We start from the raw sequence: 23483 nt of genomic DNA, 5'->3' as shown, positions 1-23483 counted from the left end.
ACTTTGCGCCAAAAAAATCTTGCGCCAAAAATGACGCAATATAGTTTGGCATCTTGCGCCCTCGCAAGCCTAATTCTGCCCGCAAATTTAAAATGACAGTCAATTGCAAAAAGACTATACCCCAGGTAAGAAATACATTTTCCTAAAAAATGCATTTCCCAGATATGAAACTGACAGTCTGCAAAAGGAAGTATACTGAAACCTGAATCATGGCAAATATAAGTAAAATACATATATTTAGAACTTTATATAAATACATAAAGTGCCAAACCATAGCTGAGAGTGTCTTAAGTAAATGAAAACATACTTACCAAAAGACACCCATCCACATATAGCAGATAGCCAAACCAGTACTGAAACGGTTATCAGAAGAGGTAATGGAATATGAGAGTATATCGTCGATCTGAAAAGGAAGTTAGGAGATGAATCTCTATGACCGATAACAGAGAACCTATGAAATAGATCCCCGTGAGGAAAACCATTGCATTCAATAGGTGATACTCCCTTCACATCCCTCTGACATTCACTGTACTCTGAGAGGAATCGGGCTTCAAAATGCTGAGAAACGCATATCAAAGTAGAAATCTTAGCACAAACTTACTTCACCACCTCCATAGGAGGCAAAGTTTGTAAAACTAAATTGTGGGTGTGGTGAGGGGTGTATTTATAGGCATTTTGAGATTTGGGAAACTTTGCCCCTCCTGGTAGGATTGTATATCCCATACGTCACTAGCTCATGGACTCTTGCCAATTACATGTGAGGTACGCTTTTTATATTTGGGTACCCTTGCATTCCTATTGGTTGATTTGACTCTTCAAATTCAAATCAGCCAATAGAATGAAAGGACAAAGGAATACACAGTTAGCAAAAATTCACTTCAAAAAATATATAAAAAAAACAGACAACAGGATTTTATACCTATACTGTTCAATAAAAATTCATAATTGAAAATCAAAAGGTAAAACATCTTATTTTTGTAATTTTGTATCATCTTGCAGTATTAGATCTACATTAAAATTTTACAGTACAAAGTTATTAAAACTTATATTACTGTATCTTTCATTTTCCTGACTAGTTTGAAACAGTTGTTTTGGTTGTAGCATTGTATAAATATCCACATATTGCTATTTGTAAAACTTGCAATTTATTTGATGTCCTAGGGGCAGATTTATTAATGGTCAAGCAGACATGATTCGCTGTAGCTAAATGCTACGATGAGGCTTCGATGTAGCATCCGCTGCTTAACCCTTTGGGTGCTAAGATTTTTTAATGTTTTTTATAAAAAATTTTAACAATTTATTTTTTTCCTTTTTTTTTATTTTTTTCAGACCCCCAAGACTTACAATGTTGGAAAGGTTAGGCGATTACTTTTCCAATGGTGGGTCTTGGGGGTCTGTAGCTGCTTAAATGCCTGAGATACATGCTTCTAAGCAGCATGCCCCCTGCTCCTATACTTAACATTGTTAAGTATAAATAAAGTTGTGCGGTGACGTCATCACGTTATTGCGCGTGACGTCACCACGCAAAACGGGAAGCCCCGGCAATGCCTGTCACTCTACAGGCACGATCACTGGGGTAGGAGTGGGTGGGAACCCCCAGATCTCCCTCAAGGTGGGAGAGTGCTAGTGACGGCTCTGAGCCTTCATTAGCACCAGAATGGGAAACTCTGTGACAGCTCTGAGCCGTCATTAGCACTCAAAGGGTTAATAAATCGACCCCCTAGTCTGAAAATTACTAAAATTATCTAGTTCAAAATTTCAAGTTTTAAAGTTATTTTAAAATGAATATTGTTTCTGGCCTCTTTGAAATGGCTGCCAAGCTCTGCCCATCAGCCATCACAATCTGGGCTGCATCTAGGCATGCTTAATAGCATTGACAGTCTGTTGAATCCAACTAGTGAGACTTTTGTGATTGGATGCCATATGCAGTCCAGATCATGATGTCATCAGTGGGCTGAGCTTGGCAGCCTTTTCAAAATAGCCAGAAACAATATTCATTTTAAAATAACATTTTTACAATTCCTGCTACATGATATAGAAAAGATGCAGGAGGCTATTTGCAGCTAAATCTAAGGTAAGACTTTAAGATGACTAAGGTGTAGACTGTCCCTTTAAGTTCACAGAATAACAAAGTATTCCTGCATAAAATACAGGGAGTACAGAATTATTAGGCAAATGAGTATTTTGACCACATCATCCTCTTTGTCTCATATTGTCTTACTCCAAGCTGTATAGGCTCGAAAGCCTACTACCAATTAAGCATATTAGGTGATGTGCATCTCTGTAATGAGAAGGGGTGTGGTCTAATGACATCAACACCCTATATCAGGTGTGCATAATTATTAGGCAACTTCCTTTCCTTTGGCAAAATGGGTCAAAAGAAGGACTTGACAGGCTCAGAAAAGTCAAAAATAGTGAGATATCTTGCAGAGGGATGCAGCACTCTTAAAATTGCAAAGCTTCTGAAGCGTGATCATCGAACAATCAAGCGTTTCATTCAAAATAGTCAACAGGGTCACAAGAAGCGTGTGGAAAAACCAAGGCGCAAAATAACTGCCCATGAACTGAGAAAAGTCAAGCGTGCAGCTGCCAAGATGCCACTTGCCACCAGTTTGGCCATATTTCAGAGCTGCAACATCACTGGAGTGCCCAAAAGCACAAGGTGTGCAATACTCAGAGACATGGCCAAGGTAAGAAAGGCTGAAAGACGACCACCACTGAACAAGACAAACAAGCTGAAACGTCAAGACTGGGCCAAGAAATATCTCAAGACTGATTTTTCTAAGGTTTTATGGACTGATGAAATGAGAGTGAGTCTTGATGGGCCAGATGGATGAGCCCGTGGCTGGATTGGTAAAGGGCAGAGAGCTCCAGTCCGACTCAGACGCCAGCAAGGTGGAGGTGGAGTACTGGTTTGGGCTGGTATCATCAAAGATGAGCTTGTGGGGCCTTTTCGGGTTGAGGATGGAGTCAAGCTCAACTCCCAGTCCTACTGCCAGTTTCTGGAAGACACCATCTTCAAGCAGTGGTACAGGAAGAAGTCTGCATCCTTCAAGAAAAACATGATTTTCATGCAGGACAATGCTCCATCACACGCGTCCAAGTACTCCACCGCGTGGCTGGCAAGAAAAGTTATAAAAGAAGAAAATCTAATGACATGGCCTCCTTGTTCACCTGATCTGAACCCCATTGAGAACCTGTGGTCCATCATCAAATGTGAGATTTACAAGGAGGGAAAACAGTACACCTCTCTGAACAGTGTCTGGGAGGCTGTGGTTGCTGCTGCACGCAATGTTGATGGTGAACAGATCAAAACACTGACAGAATCCATGGATGGCAGGCTTTTGAGTGTCCTTGCAAAGAAAGGTGGCTATATTGGTCACTGATTTGTTTTTGTTTTGTTTTTGAATGTCAGAAATGTATATTTGTGAATGTTGAGATGTTATATTGGTTTCACTGGTAAAAATAAATAATTGAAATGGGTATATATTTGTTTTTTGTTAAGTTGCCTAATAATTATGCACAGTAATAGTCACCTGCACACACAGATATCCCCCTAAAAGAGCTACAACTAAAAACAAACTAAAAACTACTTCCAAAACTATTCAGCTTTGATATTAATGAGTTTTTTGGGTTCATTGAGAACATGGTTGTTGATCAATAATAAAATTAATCCTCAAAAATACAACTTGCCTAATAATTCTGCACTCCCTGTAGACAGAACATATTCAATTATTAAAACATTTTATTGAATAAATTGCACTGTCGATTTATCTATTTACCCTGCTTTCCTAACAGTTCGAAATAAAGCTTAAGAAACCTAAATAAATTAAAAATTCTCAGTTCTTTCAACATAAGAAGATGTTACATAATTCAGTAAGGTTTAGAAAGGTATCTGCAATGCAATCAAAGCTTCAAATTTGAATAATCTTTAAGTCATGATAGTTTATACACTAGACTGTCAAACAACAATTTGCTTGAGAACATTATTCTGCTAGTGAACTCATTATTTCACACTGCCATTTCACTAAGGCAATACGTACTTTGGCAGGACAGGCGATGAGGTGATTGTGAAACCCAGCGTTGAGTTTTTTTGTCGCATATAAATGTCTTTCTAGAAAATACATTCCAGTAACCTTTACGGCAAACCAGTTGACAGTTCTGAAACAAATCCCCAGGCTCTTCCTCACAAAACATAGCGCCATGCTTTATATCTTTGGTGCCAAAAGAAAACGGGCACATGGGACCTGCCATTCAGATATGGTATAGTTAATATAAATCACTTTATAATAATACATCACTATATATCTTTATCTAAAGTAAGGTAATCAGTTAAGTCAGGCCTGTGAAAATGCCATCTGTACTTTCGGATATATCTCTAAACTTTAATAAATATATCTAAAAACTTTTTATAGAAACCCTCATAATCTATATTGTTTGACAAATCTCAAGCAAAACAGAAGTAAAATAAGTACAAGTGTAAAAACAAAATGTTGTTTTTCAATCCAGTGTTTAATTTTTAAATTAAAAATTCATTTTGTCTTTGTTTAACCTCTGGAAGGGGTTTGTCTACACAGTTAACATAGAGAACCCAGATGCAATGCATTGCTGGTCCTGAGAAGGACAGGGCTGTTGAGCCTATCAGGAGAGACATATTTATATATCCAGTAATCACCAGCCAGTTGTGAACCTCTTAAAAAGTAAGTCAAAGTAAAACTTTCTTGGTTCATACAGAGGGCTAGATTACAAGTGCTGAGCTATTTATCGCTCCCGATCGCGCAATATTTTAACTAGAAGTAAAATAAAAGGTTTTTGCACAAGTGCGAACCCGACGCATGCAAAAAAAAACGAACTTCGAATATTGCGAACTCGGTAATCTATTTCCTCATAGACTTTAATGAAGCACAAAAGTGGGGGGAAAAAATAACACCCAACAAGTCGCGCTAACCTGATCACATTTACTCAAGTGCGCTAACCCGACATGAAATATATATACACATATACATATATATATATATATATATATATATATATATATATATATATATATAGAAGCATAGAATCCCCAAGGGAAAAAAGAGGAGGCTAATCCAAGGACAACAGGCTTGTTCAAAGTTGCAGTTTATTTATCAAAGTTGTGAGTACACAGGTGAAAGCACAACTGGACACCTGACGCATTTCGCGCATGCGCTTCATCAGAGGTATATATATATATATATATATCAAAAATACTTAGAACATATTCCCCTATGTGAAGAACATATATATATATATATATATATATATATATATATATATATAACATGTATATGTATGTTGGTATCTCTAAGTTTAAGCCCTTTGCAGTCCTTTTTTTTTTTTTTTTTAACACCTGAGACCTCATGCGTGCGCAAAGAGCTGGAAAGAACCCGATATTGCTCTGCGTAACCGTTAGTACACCACTTGTAATTTAGCTCACTTCTATTTTGAACTTTACTTTTTTCTGTTGGCATCCTCTGTTGAAAAGCACATCTAAATAGGCTCAGGTGCAGCAGTGTACTACTGGTTGCTAGCTGGTGATTGGTGGATATACATATGCCTCTTGTCATTGGCTCACCATACAAGTTCAGCTAACTCCCAGTAGCGCATTGCTGCTTCTGAAACTGATGTTAACTAATTAAAACGTAAAGGAAAAATTACTATTTATTTTAATCAATGATATTTATGCTATTAAATATTTTTTTAAAAAAAACATTTTCTTAGGAACAAACACACACAGGTTACAGGATTTTGCGGTCAATTTAACAACTCATTATCCTTATTTCTGACCTTCCTTGATAAACAGGTTAGATTGCAATGTTGTATAGTTTGACTTGAATAAAACAATTATACAACAAGAAGTACTTAAACCATTGTGTCTATTACTTACTTTTGCAAGTTGGTCGTTCCCTCTCTGATATATTTATTTGTGTTCCAGATGCCACCTCGCCATTGGGAAACAGACAGTAGCAAATATCCTGCTCACACTGCCCTGGCGAGAAAGCTTCATTCTGCCCACACTCTGGCACAATGCCAGTGCCAACATTACGATCAATAACCTCAGATTTCAAGATGGTACAGTCACCTGGACCTAGAAAGATATGGATGATTAACATAGTTTAAAAATCAGAAAGTCAGAATATATAGCAAATTGTAAATATCTAACTTTAATTATTTGTCAAAGGACTTAAATCCAAAAATGTATATTCATCATTCAGATAGAACATATAAATATAAACAGTTTTTCAGTTCACTTCTGTTATCAAGTTTTCATTATTTTCATGCTGTCCTTTGTTGAAAAGCAAAGAGTTAAGCTTAAAGGGACATTGTACCCAAAATGTTTCTTTCGGGATTCAGATTGAGCATGAAATTTTAAGCAACTTTCTAATTTTCTCCTATTATCAAATTTTCTTCATTCTCTTGGTATCTTTATTTGAAAAGCAAGAATGTAAGTTTAGATGCCGGCCCATTTTTGGTGAACAACCTGGGTTGTCCTTGCTGATTGGTGGAGAAAATCCATCCACCAATAAAAAAGTACTGTCCAGGGGACGGAGCTAGCCATCGAGAAGAGCAGACACAGCATTCAGAAGCTCCCGCTTATTCTCACATTATACCTGCATCCCATGAATAACCACCCAAATATTTTACACCAAAATGCTCCCATTTCAGCTGGAAACACTCGAGATGTGAGAGATTGTGAATTTAATCAGCTATGAGAAAGGGGGACTACGATGCAACGCTCCTATATGACGCGGCCCTGCTCTGGAAAAGGCAGTAAGTGACTATTGTTGACATATTCGTGTCCCCCAGAGAGGGGAAATAAGCCAGACAGCCCTCCGATAGAACCGGGCATACACGCAGTGATCACCTAAGCCAAAACCTATAGCAGCGTGTTATGTACTTGGTTTCCTTTTTGCAACAACGCAGGGCCGCAGAAACCCCCCCCTTCTCCCCCACTTCTCTGTATTTATTATTCTGCCTGGAGAACAGATAATAGTGACTGACAATAATAGTAATTGAAGCTGGACCCTTTAACCCACTTGGATTGCGGCTCATTAACTGCACCTCTCTCAAGTGCTCAAAACTATGGAACATTCAGACATTCAGGAGGATCTCACTGTCCGCAATATGGACGCCAGCTACTTAGATCTCAAACGGAGCCTGCTTGCGGTATTATACCACGCCCAGCAGTGTCTTCAACCTTCACAGCGTGATACCCTGCAATGTCTTCAGCCCTCACAGCGTGAACTATGGCGCAGAAGCGATAGAGCTCCCCTATCAACAACCACAGACTACTCTGTAACTAGAGAGGAAGGCACACTGGATAATGACCAGTTTCACCCGATCCCTAAGCTGTCTCACATCAGCAACAAGAGACAAAGGGCCGGGCAAGCTTCAACCTGCCAGATTGAGAACACCACTCGTAGCAGCCTACGGGCTCTCCCTGATCTCCAGCAGGTACGCGAAAAGAACAAGTGAATCCTCCATACTGGCGCCTACCCCACACAGAAGCCACACGGAGGTTGCGATCCTCCTGCATTACGACCAGGATTAATTCCCCACTACCCCAGCACCGGTCATTAAGGCTGTACAGAGACTGCAAGAGCTTAATTTCCTTTTACTGGACCTTACTTAAATCCGGAATTGGCTAAAATGTCTCTTTTTACAGGACTTGTAACTTTCAGTTTTATAACTGCTCCCTACTTGTTACCTGGTCACCTGCATATTCTAGGACTGCTCCTTTTTCTCACCTAATCTATACTGATTAATGTTTATAACATGTTTATGTTTCAGATATGTTTTTTAGACCTTTCCAGTTTAAAAGTTAGTTACCAGGGAAAGCGTTTTTATTTAATTCCTATCAAGGTTTATATAACGCCTCTGTCTTGCAAAGATTTTCAATGTTTAGCTTGTCCTATTTTAATGGTTTATACTCAACTAAAGCAACTACAGGGCACTCTTTACTGACTAAGCAAAATCAATTTCTGATCCCCAGGGTCATCACAGGACTTACATATAATTACATAATCTTTCCCCTCTGAGCTCTTCTCTGGTACCCATATAATGTATATTGATTGTAGGTCCCTCCTCATCCTTACTCTAATGCAGACTATTTTGGTTGGGATGCTGTCAGCGGCTGGGGCAGCATTCTATCTAACAGACGGGGGAGGGAAGTATATTAAATACTCGACACACACTGCAGGAGGGGTACATCCTGGGGATCCTGGGGACCCTAAAAATCTCATATATAGTCGTGTAAAGTGATTCCCTTCTCAAATGTTTAACATGTTTTGATCTACCTTATGCCAACATATTTAAAAAAAAAACTCACTTATAGAAAGACTCACATTTTTGCCTCATTGAAACCACACTCTTCTTATAGATAATAAGCCCTACCTATAGATTTATTGTACAATATAACAGCTCTGATATAACCCCTCTAGTCAGCTGATTCATTGTGTGAAAGTGCCAGCTTCTAGCAGTTCTCCTAGGCCCATAATCTAATAACCCCTCTAAAGTGGCTCTTGTCCACTGTATCCCACCACCCCATACCCCAGTTGACACTTCAGATCACCATATAATGACTCTGATCTTTTCGGCCAATATTTATATATATATATATATGTCTCAGACCATTAGTTGGTGCCTGGGTAACTACCATTATATATACTTACTCTAAGTTAGCGGGTCCATAAGAGGCCTAGACAGTAGTTACCCCTACATAACATATAATATAGAAAATGAGGTTTAATTAGCACAGGCTTAACTGTATTATAGACTGTCTATTTTTACTTTCATGCTTATATTAACCTATATACCATGTTTTTGTCATTTATTTCTATGTGATATGATAATAGTTGTACCTCTGTCTGTGTAACTATTCCATGATTGCTCTCAGGTTAAGCTCAGATGGCCATCTAGCCCTATATTATGTTTTGAAGAAACATGTCTCTTATACAATAATATGTCTAAAGCCTTATTTACCATTGTCTAACTTGAAAACCTCAATAAAAACTTTATAAAAAAAAAGGACTGTCCAGAGTACTGAAACCAAAACAAAGCTTAGATGTCTTCTTTTTCAAATAATGATAGCAAGAGAACGAAAAAAATTTGATAATAGGAGTAAATTAGAAAGTTGCTTAAAATTGCATGCTCTTTCTGAATTACAAAAGAAAAGTGTCCCTTTAAGGGCATGCATGTGTCTGCAGCACTATACAGGGCAGCAGTTTTGGTAAAATGTTATACACTAGCAAGAGCACTAGATAGCAGCACTTTTCCTGCTATGTAGTGCTGCAGACGGTTGAAGGCGCTGAAAGTGTAATTTGTTTGGTACAATATCATGTGGACATTCATTTTGGACAATCAAATGTTGATAAGAATGAAAATCCATTAAAATCCTTTTATTTTTCGTGTGCCTAGGTATCTCTTCAACAAAATATAACATGAGACCAAAGCAAATTTGATAATGTAATTATTTTTTATTTTTTTAAAATAATATGGTTTGTCTGAATCATGCAAGAAACATTTTGGACTTCATTTCCCTTTAATTATCAGTACTGTTTTGCTATAAAGTCTGATAACGCTATAAAATGATTACAATCAGTATCGATTCATTTCCAATTTTACTGGTAATAGGTAAAGCTCCATCAAACGCTTCCCCATATCATGGTTTTCTATTCCTTCATTTCCCACTATTTAAAAACACCTAAGGATGTCTGGCAAATGCCAAAGGATCGTCCTGTATTTCATTTGCTCCCAATAAGCGCTATTTGGTTAAAATGATAATTTCATAAGAATAAGGACAGGGTTAACCCCTAAAATGCCATGAAAGGCTTAAAAATATTGAATATGGTTTAAGCCAACTTTCCAAAATTTCTTGTCCTTTACAATGAAGGGGTTAAAAAGAAAAGAAACTCAAATGTCTTTCCTGATTCAGATAGAGAATACAATTGTGCTTTGTTCTTGTGTTATTCTTTGTTGAAGAGATCTCTAGATAGGTAGCGTGCACATATCTGAAGCATTACATGACAGGAAATAGTGCGGCCATCTAGTGCTCTTGTTAATGTATAATATTCTTTCTAAACTGCTGTCATATTGTGCTGCAGACACGTGCACACTCCTGAGCTTTCAGTCCTGCTTCTTAGCAAAGGATAACAAGAAAACAAAGAAAGGAAAATATAACAATAGTAGTCAATTGGAAAGTTCTTTAAAATTGTATGCTCTATCTGAATCACAAAATAAAATGAGTTCTATTCTGAACTTATGAAGCAGGCAACAATGTGTTACAGTCTCTGATATTTCAGTTTCTGTGTAAGCTAAAAATATATATTTGTGTTTATTTACTAAAACTGAATCTAAAGGGACAGGAAACCCAATTTTTTTATTTCATGATCAGAAAGAGCATATCAGTTTAAACAACTATCCCATTTGCATATATTATCAAATTTGCTTCATTTTCTTGTTATCCTTTGTTGAAGGAGCAGCAAAGTACTACAGGAATATGTGCACCATAATGCATTGCTGCTCCTGAGCCTAATTAGGTATGCTTTTGTTAAAAGGATAACAAGAAAACAAAGCACATTAGATAATAGAAGTAAAATGAAAAGTTGTTTAAAATTGCATGCTCTATCTGAATCAAGGAAGATTTAATTGTGATTTTTGGAGTCCTTTTAAGGTTTAAAATCGTACCTAGCACCAATACTTCTACTATTAGTAACATATTGACATTAACACACATTTATCTTTCTCTTGGCTTTTGCAACACCCTATCCGTGTCTTATTCAAAATATTTAAATGGTACAACGCTATGTACAATTAATATTATGTTAGAAGAAAATCAGATTCCTTTGAAAACATGCACTTTAAAGGGATAGTAAACCTCAACATTTTCTTTTATGATTCAGATAGAACATACAATTTTAAACACATTTCCAATTTAATTCTATTATCAAATTTTCTTTATTCTCTTGTTATCTTTTGCTGAAGGGACAGCATTGCACTACTGACAGGAAGCTGAAAATATCTATCTAGCCAATCACAAGAGACAAATGTGTGCAGGCACCAATTAGCAACAGCTCCCACTAGTGTCTGATATGTGCATATTCATTTTTAACAAGGGATACTAAGGCCTAGAATTAGAGTTGGGCGGTAGCCGTCAAAACCAGCGTTAGAGGCTCCTAACGCTGGTTTTGGGCTACCGCCGGTATTTAGAGTCAGTCAGGAAAGGGTCTAACGCTCACTTTCCAGCCGCGACTTTTCCATACCGCAGATCCCCTTAAGTCATTTGCGTATCCTATCTTTTCAATGGGATCTTTCTAACGCCGGTATTTAGAGTCGTGTCTGAAGTGAGCGTTAGAAATCTAACGACAAAACTCCAGCCGCAGAAAAAAGTCAGTAGTTAAGAGCTTTCTGGGCTAACGCCGGTTTATAAAGCTCTTAACTACTGTGCTCTAAAGTACACTAACACCCATAAACTACCTATGTACCCCTAAACCGAGGTCCCCCCACATCGCCGCCACTCGATTACATTTTTTTAACCCCTAATCTGCCGACCGCCACCTACGTTATATTTATGTACCCCTAATCTGCTGCCCCTAACACCCCCGACCCCTATATTATATTTATTAACCCCTAACCTGCCCCCCACAACGTCGCCGCCAGCTACCTACAATAATTAACCCCTACTCTGCCGACCGCAAAGCGCCGCCACCTACGTTATCCTTATGTACCCCTAATCTGCTGCCCCTAACACCGCCGACCCCTATATTATATTTATTAACCCCTAATCTGCCCCCCTCAACGTCGCCTCCACCTGCCTACACTTATCCTATAATAAAATAACCCTATAATAAATAGTATTAACCCCTAATCTGCCCTCCCTAACATCGCCGACACCTAACTTCAATTATTAACCCCTAATCTGCCGACCGAATCTCGCCGCTACTGTAATAAATGGATTAACCCCTAAAGCTAAGTCTAAACCTAACACTAACACCCCCTTAAGTTAAATATAATTTAAATCTAACGAAATAAATTAACTCTTATTAAATAAATTATTCCTATTTAAAGCTAAATACTTACCTGTAAAATAAACCCTAATATAGCTACAATATAAATTATAATTATATTATAGCTATTTTAGGATTTATATTTATTTTACAGGTAACTTTGTATTTATTTTAACCAGGTACAATAGCTATTAAATAGTTAAGAACTATTTAATAGCTAAAATAGTTAAAATAATTACAAAATTACCTGTAAAATAAAGCCTAACCTAAGTTACAATTAAACCTAACACAACACTATCAATATATAAATTAAATAAACTACCTACAATTATCTACAATTAAACCTAACACTACACTATCAATAAATAAATTAAATACAATTCCTACAAATAAATACAATTAAATAAACTAACTAAAGTACAAAAAATAAAAAAGAACTAAGTTACAAAAAATAAAAAAATATTTACAAACATTAGAAAAATATTACAACAATTTTAAACTAATTACACCTACTCTAAGCCCCCTAATAAAATAACAAAGACCTCCAAAATAAAAAAATGCCCTACCCTATTCTAAATTACAAAAGTTCAAAGCTCTTTTACCTTACCAGCCCTTAAAAGGACCTTTTGTGGGGCATGCCCCAAAGAATTCAGCTCTTTTGCCTGTAAAAAAAAACATACAATACCCCCCCCCAACATTACAACCCACCACCCACATACCCCTAATCTAACCCAAACCCCCCTTAAATAAACCTAACACTAAGCCCCTGAAGATCTTCCTACCTTGTCTTCACCTCGCCGGGTATCACACTGATCCGTCCTGGCTCCGATGTCTTGATCCAAGCCCAAGCGGGGGCTAGACATTCCTCATCCGGCGGCTGAAGAGGTCCAGAAGAGGCTCCAAAGTCTTCATCCTATCCGGGAAGAAGAGGCGATCCAGACCGGCAACCATCTTGATCCAAGTGGCATCTTCTATCTTCATCCGATGACGACCAGCTCCATCTTGAAGACCTCCACCGCGGACCCATCATCTTCTTCCGATGACTTCCCGACGAATGACGGTTCCTTTAAGGGACGTCATCCGCGCTGGAGGTCTTCACGATGGAATCAGCCAATCAGAATCAAGTTCAATCCGATTGGCTGATCCGATCAGCCAATCAGATTAAGCTCGCATTCTATTGGCTGATCGGAACAGTCAATAGAATGCGAGCTCAATCTGATTGGCTGATCCGATCAGCCAATCGGATTGAACTTGATTCTGATTGGCTGATTCCATCAGCCAATCAGAATTTTCCTACCTTAATTCCGATTGGCTGATAGAATCCTATCAGCCAATCAGAATTCGAGGGACGCCATCTTGGATGACGTCCCTTAAAGGAACCGTCATTCTTCAGTTGGACGTCGGAGGAAGAAGATTGATCCGCGCTGGAGGTCTTCACGATGGAGCCGTTCCTCATCGGATGAAGATAGAAGATGCCGCTTGGATCAAGATGGTTGCCGGTCTGGATCGCCTCTTCTTCCCGGATAGGATGAAGACTTTGGAGCCTCTTCTGGACCTCTTCAGCCGCCCGATGATGGATGTCTAGCCCCCGCTTGGGTTGGATGAAGATTTCGGAGCCAGGACCGATCGGTGATACCCGGCGAGGTGAAGATAAGGTAGGAAGATCTTCAGGGGTTTAGTGTTAGGTTTATTTAAGGGGTTAGATTAGGGGTATGTGGGTGGTGGGTTGTAATGTTGGGGGGTATTGTATGTTTTTTTTTACAGGCAAAAGAGCTGAATTCTTTGGGGCATGCCCCACAAAAGGTCCTTTTAAGGGCTGGTAAGGTAAAAGAGCTTTGAACTTTTTTAATTTAGAATAGGGTAGGGCATTTTTTTATTTTGGGGGGCTTTGTTATTTTATTAGGGGGCTTAGAGTAGGTGTAATTAGTTTAAAATTGTTGTAATATTTTTCTGATGTTTGTAAATATTTTTTTATTTTTTGTAACTTAGTTCTTTTTTATTTTTTGTACTTTAGTTAGTTTATTTCATTGTATTTATTTGTAGATATTGTATTTAATTAATTTATTGATAGTGTAGTGTTAGGTTTAATTGTAGGTAATTGTAGGTATTTTATTTAATTAATTTATTGATAGTGTAGTGTTAGGTTTAATTGTAACTTAGGTTAGGATTTATTTTACAGGTAATTTTGTAATTATTTTAACTATTTTAGCTATTAAATAGTTATTTTAATAGCTATTGTACCTGGTTAAAATAATAACAAAGTTACCTGTAAAATAAATATTAATCCTAAAATAGCTACAATATAATTATTATTTATATTGTAGCTATATTAGGGTTTATTTTACAGGTAAGTATTTAGCTTTAAATAGGAATAATTTATTTAATAAGAGTTAATTTATTTCGTTAGATTTAAATTATATTTAATTTAGGGGGGTGTTAGTGTTAGTGTTAGGGTTAGACTTAGCTTTAGGGGTTAATCCATTTATTACATTAGCGGCGAGATTCGGTCGGCAGATTAGGGGTTAATAATTGAAGTTAGGTGTCGGTGATGTTAGGGAGGGCAGATTAGGGGTTAATACTATTTATTATAGGGTTATTGAGGCGGGAGTGAGGTGGATTAGGGGTTAATAACTTTATTATAGTAGCGGTGCGGTCCACTCGGCAGATTAGGGGTTAATAAGTGTAGGCAGGTGGAGGCGACGTTGAGGGGGCAGATTAGGGGTTAATAAATATAATATAGGGGTCGGCGGTGTTAGGGGTAGCAGATTAGGGGTACATAAGGATAACGTAGGTGGCGGCGATTTGCGGTCGGCAGATTAGGGGTTAATTATTGTAGGTAGCTGGCGGCGACGTTGTGGGGGGCAGATTAGGGGTTAATTAATATAATATAGGGGTCGGCGGTGTTAGGGGCAGCAGATTAGGGGTACATAGGGATAATGTAAGTAGCGGCGGTTTACGGAGAGGCAGATTAGGGGTTAAAAAAAATATGCAGGTGTCAGCGATAGCGGGGGCAGCAGATTAGAGGTTAATAAGTGTAAGGTTAGGGGTGTTTAGACTCGGGGTACATGTTAGGGTGTTAGGTGCAGACGTAGGAAGTGTTTCCCCATAGAAAACAATGGGGCTGCGTTAGGAGCTGAACGCGGCTTTTTTGCAGGTGTTAGGTTTTTTTTCAGCTCAAACTGCCCCATTGTTTCCTATGGGGGAATCGTGCACGAGCACGTTTTTGAAGCTGGCCGCGTCCGTAAGCACCGCTTGTATCTAGACTTGCAGTGGCGTTAAATTATGCTCTACGCTCCCTTTTTGGAGCCTAACGCACTGAAAACCCAGCCATTTTGTGAACTCTAAATACCAGTGGTATTTAAAAGGTGCATGGGGAAAAAAGCACGCGTAGCTAACGCACCCCTTTGGCCGCAGAACTCTAAATCTAGGCGTAAGAGAACGAAACACATTTAAAAATAGAAGTGAATTTAAAAGTGTCGTAAAATGACATGCTCTATCTGAACCATGCAAGTTTAATTTAGATTTTCCTATTCCTTTAAGGTCTCTGCTATTTGGAAGACTGATTAACAAAAATTACTAATTACATCCTCCCTCCTTGATAATCAAAGATGCACAACCACCATTCACAGAAATTTTGACACCACAAATACATTGATGGGCGATGGAAATCAGTTATGGGTTGAAAAAGGAAAACGTCTTATTGGGGTGACCTGTTTTTATATAATAGTTCATATATAAAGTTGTAGGAAAGATTGTTATGGGCTTCATTTTTTAAAACCCTCAATAAGTCAAATTCTGTTCTATGCTTCAGTCTTTAAGGGCATCTAGTTAATCATCAAACAATGCTGTTGGCAATCTCCTTCACTTTCTCCATCAGACAAGTAGTTAATGTCACTGATCAGGATAAAAGAACAAAAAAACATCAGTATACTCATGATTAGACATGTGTTCCCTGATCAGTATAATAAGCAAATGATAGGGGTACGTTAGTATGGGCACTTTACACGTGCCTCCTGTTGTTTCTTCTGCTGCACAGTTTGAGAAATGTAAATAGTTATTTAGGTCTATGTTTGTGACACGATAACTTTCAAAATAAGAACGGAACGTTGTGAGGTGCACAAGGCCAGATTGCATGAATTATAGTTTATATTAATTATATATGAATGATACATATCTCTATGGGAACCTGTATCAGAGGTAATTTTCTATGGGAAATCACCACTTGATAACTTTGAAGTATCATTTGTGCATGTGCTTAGACATAAAATATAGCCTGGCCTAAAAAAAAGGTTGTCATTTCCATCCTTATCGCATTTTAGGAAGAAAGGGTTACAGCAGTTTGAGTACCATGTTCCCTGTGTCCAGTTATAGCTGAATATGCAGCTAACAGTGCCTGGCCACGATATACCCTGGAATTGTGTTTTTCCCACCACCGCTCTACCCAGGATTCCGCTCAAGGAACATCTGACCTCGCCCATGGAATGCACAGTTTTGTCCACAGATAACTCAGTCCTGCCCTTCCGATCAATGTGCCTGCCTACAAAACACTGGTGGGCCTCTGGGAAGTGCCCCCCCCCACAATAATTAATTCCTGGAGACCCCACTGCTAGTTAGTGATAGTAATCATTCTGTACATGAAACAAATTATAGGTTAACATACAAAACGTATTCCACTGCTTACACTGAGTGATGTTATTGTCTTCATTTACACCTTGTAGCACAAGATTTCCTGTTACTGGAGACACACACCAAAAATTAGTTTCTGATTTCTGCAAAGAAGAATATTCTCCAGTCTAAAAAAAAAAGAAAGAAAGAAAAACAATATAGTTATATGTTGTTTGCATTTCTACATACTATAAAGTACAGACATGCTGTATGTGTGTGTGCACGTGCAGATATATGCCAGAATAACATTCAGTATTGCAGCACTATTACTTTTATAACAAAACAGATTAAAGGGACATTCCAGCCAAAATTTAAAGCCTCATGGATGCATTTCAGTTTTGAATAGAAACATTTTTGTAATATGCATGCATTAACAAAAATGCTTCTTTTGGAAGCTATAGCCATTTCAAAAGTGTATTTAAGTATGACACGTGCACCAACATTTTAAACACAGCACTTGTTAAGAGAGCCTAAGGTGCTTGTACCATCTGGTAATGACTCATTTTATTAATTGCTGACATGATACAAGCCCCACTGGCATTTTGAGCATCTGCGGTATTTAAAATGCTGGAGCACTGAGAATATCTAGCTATACTTCACATGCACGTGCAGACAAAAATGTAAACACTAAAACAGTGATAACTTTTACTAGAAGCATTTTTGCCATTATATGTATATTGCAAATATGTTTCTATCCAAAGATGTAATTCATCCATGTGCATTTTAATTTTGACTGGAATGTCCCTTTAAGATAAGAAGTTTTTGAGTGTGCCGCTCTTCCTCAGATATATATTATAAATTGAAGAAAGCCACATCTTTAAACATGTTAAAATATTTTTTCACCAACTGTTTGATGGTAACCTCAAAAAAATGAACCTCTTTAGTTCTGTTTTTGGGAACTGAATACAGCTCCATCTTAGCGTGAGTATAAAGTACAGGTAGACCTCAGTTTACGCCGGGGTTAGGTTCCAGGAGGAATGGTTTATAATGTAAGTCAATGGGAAGTGAGGGAGTTAGGTTCCAAGCCCCTCTCAAAATTGTCATAAGTAACACCTAATACATTATTTTTAAAGCTTTGAAATGAAGACTTTAAATGCTAAACAGCATTATAAACCTAAAAATAAAGATTGTATCATCATCAAACTAAGTTTAATGAACAAAAACATTTGCTAAACATCACCTAATAAAATAATTACACAACTGACTGCATCATCATCAAACTAAGTTTAATGAACAAAAACGTTTTTTTTTTACTTGCATTTTTCTGCAATCAGTTCTCTGCATTGTTAGCATGTTAGATAATATTGGGTCTGCACATATTCTATGCATTTCAATCTGCAGTGATTAATAAGCAGTTAGGCACCCTCACCTCAAGCTGCTGGACAGGAAGATAATAGGGAAGTGCCTGCTAAATTTTGCTAAATAGATCTGGTCTGATCTGTGTACACAGATCAATTTAAGGCTGTTAAATCGCATGACTTTGCTGCAAAACAAGCGGACAGCTCCACCTACTGGCTATTTTAATTACTGCATTGCTTTCCGAAGCTTTTAAATAGCAGTCACATGACTGGAAAAAAAGGTTGTTATTCTGAAACGGCGCAAATTGAACCAGCGTAAACCGAGGGACACCTGTAATTGATAATTAATGAAAAGCCAATTATGAACAAAATAAATATAAATAAATATACAAAAAGCTCATTATGACCTAGATTACTAGTGTAGCACAATAAAATTAGCATTCTTGAGGGCTAACACCACTAAAAGGGACAGTCAAGTCCAAAATAAACTTTAATGATTCAAATAGGGCATGTTATTTTAAACAACTTTTCAATTTACTTTTATCACCAATTGTGCTTTGTTCTCTTGATATTCTTAGTTGAAAGCTAAACCGAGGTAGGCTCATATGTGATTTCTTAGAGCTTGAAGGCCACCTCTAATCTGAATGCATTTTTAATTTTTTTCACCACTAGAAGGAGTTAGTTCATGTGTGTCATATAGATAACATTGAACTCATGCTTGTGAAGTTACTTAGGAGTAAACACTAATTGGCTAAAATGCAAGTGTGTCAAAAGAACTGAAATAAGGGGGCAGTTTGCAGAGGCTTAGAAACAAGGTAATTACAGAGGTAAAAAGTATATTATTATAACTGTGTTGGTTATGCAAAACTTGGGAATGGGTAATAAAGGGATTATCTATCTTTTAAACAACAAAAATGTTGGTGTTAACTGTCCCTTTACAAGTTGAAAGTAAAAATTTTTGCTACAACGAAAGCCTCAACCACACTTACGTGCTAGATTAAAAGTGGCTCACTATTGTTAGTGCGGTACACAATAAGCAGTGTGAGTACCTAAATATGTGTATGTGTGTATAAACATATATACTATATATATATATATATATATATATATATATATATATATATATATATATATATATATACACACATACACATGTATTTGTAAATATGTATATACACATATATACTTATATATATTTATACAATTTTGAACCCTTTCCAGTCAAATACCTTGAAACATGAAATATTATTTTTTACATTTGTAATATATTTTATTGTGTTTTACTGTGAAAAAATCCATTAGCGTGCAACTTGTAATCCGGCCCTAAATCTGAAGGACGGATTGTGCGGCCACTGTAAAATCCTTTCCCCATATGGGGTGTGCTAGAAAAGCCTCTACTGACTTTCACTTGCGTCTAACCCAAGTGCGCTAAAGTGAAGGTGCCTTAAAGGGGTCTACTACGGAATTTTTATTGTTTACAAAGATAGATAATCCCTTTATTACCCCTTCCCCAGTTTTGCAAAACCAACAAAGTTATATCAATACACTTTTTACTTCTGTAATTACCTTGCATCTAAACCTATGCAGACTGGCCCTTAATGCATTTCTTTTGACAGACTTGCATTTTAGCCAATCAGCGCTACCTCATAAATGATTCCACAGGAGAGAGCACAATGTTATCTATATGTCACACATGAACTAGCGTTGTCTAGCTGGGAAAAACTGTCAAAATGCACTGAGGCGGCCTTCAATGGCTTAGAAATTAGCATATGAGCCTACCTGGGTTTAGCAAGAACAAAGCAAGTTTGATGATAAAAGTAAATTGGAAAGTAATTTAAAATTGCATTCTCTATCTGAATTATGAAACTTTAATTTTGACTAGACTGTCTCTTTAAGAAACACTCGAAATAGTATTGTTATTAAATATAAAAACATTTTCTTTTAAGTGAAGAACAATGCTATTTCAAGTATTTCTATTAATATAAATATTCACTTTGTTTTAAAGGGAAATTGTATATGTCAAGGTGCTTGACAGGGAAGGGCTCAAAGGTGTATATATGTATTTATGTACAGTACAAAATATAGAAAATACTGCAAAATATATAGATATATTTTATGGATTATTTAGAATATTTTACAGTATGTTTAATCATTTTTATTATTTTTTGGCATAGAATACAAGTGGAGCACTAATTTATCTGTCGCCCGTTAACAGGCAAATTCGCCCATTTATGGGCGCGCGATAAATAACAAACCATGGAAATGTCCCCCAATTTCCCCCCCCAAAAAAGTGGTGTGTTTTGGTTTTAAAAAGAAAAAAAATAAGCATCTTAATTTTTTTAAATATAACTGCAAAAAGCAGTTATAGGCGATTGAAAGTAGCGGGTGTGAGGTGTTGGCACAATGGGGATTGTGTTATATATGTATATTCTTATATACATTAATACATTTATTTATGTGTTAATATGTGTATATGCACATATAAAGTAAACACATACATTTATATGTATTTATTCATGTTCATATATATCTATATTTGTTGCCCATTGCTGCACTTTTTACCCCTTCACTGCTCTATTTCTTACTCCCGTTGGAGCCTATACAAGTACACTCTCGTGAATGCAATGCTTCCGTGCAATGTGAATGCGAGGTTGCGTTCGCATTGCACCTCACTTGTAATATCAGCACACATTTACATGCACTGGTATTACTAAATTGAACACCAATATCGCTTTCACAGAACTTGTAATCTAGCCCTTAATATGTAATTTTTCAAAAACAGGCCTTAAGAATATTAAGTTTTCATGTGTGCTAACCTTACCGCATTATAACTATAAATAATTATTTATTTATATATATATATATATATATATATATACAGTAGATATATATATATATATATAGATACATACGGCTAGATTACGAGTTTTGCGGTATGAGTGAAAAAGCAGCGTTAAGGCTCATAACGCTGCTTTTTCACTCCCGCTGGTATTACGAGTCTTGCAGGTTTAGGGGCACCGCACACTTTTTTGGCCGTACCACAAATTAACTTACACAATTTGCGTAAAGTCTTTTTTCAATGGGACTTCCATAGCGCTGGTATAACAAGCTTTTTCTAGGAGGCCAAAAAGTGAGCGGTACAGCCTATCCCGCAAGATTCATAACGCATTCTAAAGTCAGTAGTTATAACTTTTACACTACAAAGCTGTAGCATAAAACTCATAACTAGTGTTAAGAAGTACACTAACACCCATAAACTACCTATTAACCCCTAAACTGAGGCCCTCCCGCATCTCAAACATTAAAATAAAATTATTAGCCCCTAATCTGCCGCTCCGGACATCGCCGCCACTAGAATAAACATGTTAACCCCTAAACCGCCACACTCCCGCCTCGCAAACACTAGTTAAATATTATTAACCCCTAATCTGCCGGCCCTAACATCGCCGCCACCTACCTACATTTATTAAACCCTAATCTGCCGCCCCCAACGTCGCCGCCACTATACTAAATTTATTAACCCCTAAACCTAAGTCTAACCCTAACCCTAACACCCCCTAACTTTAATATAATTAAAATAAATCTAAATAAAACCTACTATTAATAACTAAATAAATCCTATTTAAAACGAAATACTTACCTGTAAAATAAACCCTAAGCTAGCTACAATATAACTAATAGTTACATTGTAGCTAGCTTAGGGTTTATTTTTATTTTACAGGCAAGTTTGTATTTATTTTAACTAGGTAGAATAGTTATTAACTATTTACTAACTACCTAGCTAAAATAAATACAAATTTACCTGTAAAATAAAACCTTACCTGAGTTACACTAACACCTAACCTTACACTAAAATTAAATAAATTACCTAAATTAAATACAATTACCTAAATTACAAAAAACAAACACTAAATTACACAAAATAAAAAAAAGAAATTATCAGATATTTAAACTAATTACACCTAATCTTATAGCCCTATCAAAATAAAAAAGCCCCCTAAAATAAAAAAAAACCCTAGCCTAAACTAAACTACCAATAGCCCTTAAAAGGGCCTTTTGCAGGGCATTGCCCCAAATAAATCAGCTCTTTTACCTGTAAAAAAAATACAAACAACCCCCCAACAGTAAAACCCACCACCCACACAACCGACCCCCCAAATAAAATCCTAACTAAAAAACCTAAGCTCCCCATTGCCCTGAAAAGGGCATTTGTATGGGCATTGCCCTTAAAAGGGCATTTAGCTCTTTTTCAGCCCAAAATCCCTAATCTAAAACTAAAACCCACCCAATAAACCCTTAAAAAAACTTAACACTAACCCCCAAAGATCCACTTACAGTTATGAAGACCGGACATCCATCCTCAACGAAGCCAGGAGAAGTCCTCAGCGAAGCGGCAAGAAGTCCTCAACAAAGCTGGGAGAAGTCTTCATCCAAGCCGGCAGAAGTGGTCCTCCAGACGGGTAGAAGTCTTCATCCAGACAGCATCTTCTATCTTCATCCATCTGGCGCTGAGCGGCTCTATCTTCAAGACATCCGGCGCAGAGCATGCTCTACTTTCGACGGCGACTAAAGATTGAAGGTTCCTTTAAGGGACGTAATCCAAGATGGCGTTCCTTGAATTCCGATTGACGGATAGAATTCTATCAGCCAATCGGATTTAAAGGTGAAAAAAATCCTATTGGCTGATGCAATCAGCCAATAGGATTGAGCTTCAATCCTATTGGCTTATCCAATCAGCCAATAGGATTGAGCTCGCATTCTATTGGCTGATTGGAACAGCCAATAGAATGCAAGCTCAATCCTATTGGCTGATTGGATCAACCAATAGGATTGAAGCTCAATCCTATTGGCTGATTTTTTTTAGTTTGTTACTAACCTCCTTATATTTGTAGGTTTAGCAGCATTGCACTTATATCTATTGATGTTTTCCAAAAGTTGTGCATAGAAAATAAAATATGTTGCACTTGAAATATATACTTTATTGTAATAAAAAAAAGAAACAAAATATATGTTGCATATTTTTACTTATTTAATGATAGCCACCATGGAGTCTAATTTATATATATATATATATATATATATATATATATATATATTCTGAAATCTTTTCGATTAAATAATGTGTTGTCCTGTGTTGTTACTGGTGGTGTTTTAGAAGGGGCTATAGCCCCTAGCTCTTTGGAGAGTATCAATACTGTATGCTGTCAGCCCACTTATACGAGTGGCACACTATTGTTAGTGGAAGGAACGCAAGTGCGATCATGTTTATTTGCACCTTAATCCATATTACAAGTGGCGGGGTGTTCAAATTATCGTGAATTTGTTTGTTCGAATTCGCAGTAATTTGCACTCCCATATTTTCTATGGGCGGCATTGAGCAGCAATGTGCGCTGAAATTACAAGTTGAATGTAAATGCGATCACTCGAACACAATCAAATTTTACGCTTTAACTTTTACGTGACTTGAAAGTTCAATAGATTGAAAGCTTTCTCT

At 37.1% G+C, this 23483-nt stretch overlaps 1 protein-coding gene across 1 annotated transcript in view; it reads right to left on the bottom strand.

The window, feature by feature from the left end:
- The window catches only part of TG (thyroglobulin), a 535242-nt gene that overhangs the window by 401201 nt on the left and 110558 nt on the right, over positions 1-23483 (bottom strand). Inside the window, exons 15-17 of the mRNA XM_053715949.1 lie at positions 16708-16819; positions 5909-6109; positions 4044-4247 (exon numbers count right to left, since the gene is read on the bottom strand). Of these exons, the coding sequence (XP_053571924.1) occupies positions 4044-4247; positions 5909-6109; positions 16708-16819 (517 nt within the window). The remainder of the gene's footprint in view (positions 1-4043; positions 4248-5908; positions 6110-16707; positions 16820-23483) is intronic.

Source organism: Bombina bombina, chromosome 5 (assembly GCF_027579735.1).
Source record: "Bombina bombina isolate aBomBom1 chromosome 5, aBomBom1.pri, whole genome shotgun sequence".
Classification (NCBI taxonomy): domain Eukaryota; kingdom Metazoa; phylum Chordata; class Amphibia; order Anura; family Bombinatoridae; genus Bombina; species Bombina bombina.
This window is presented reverse-complemented; position numbering and strand designations above follow the sequence as displayed.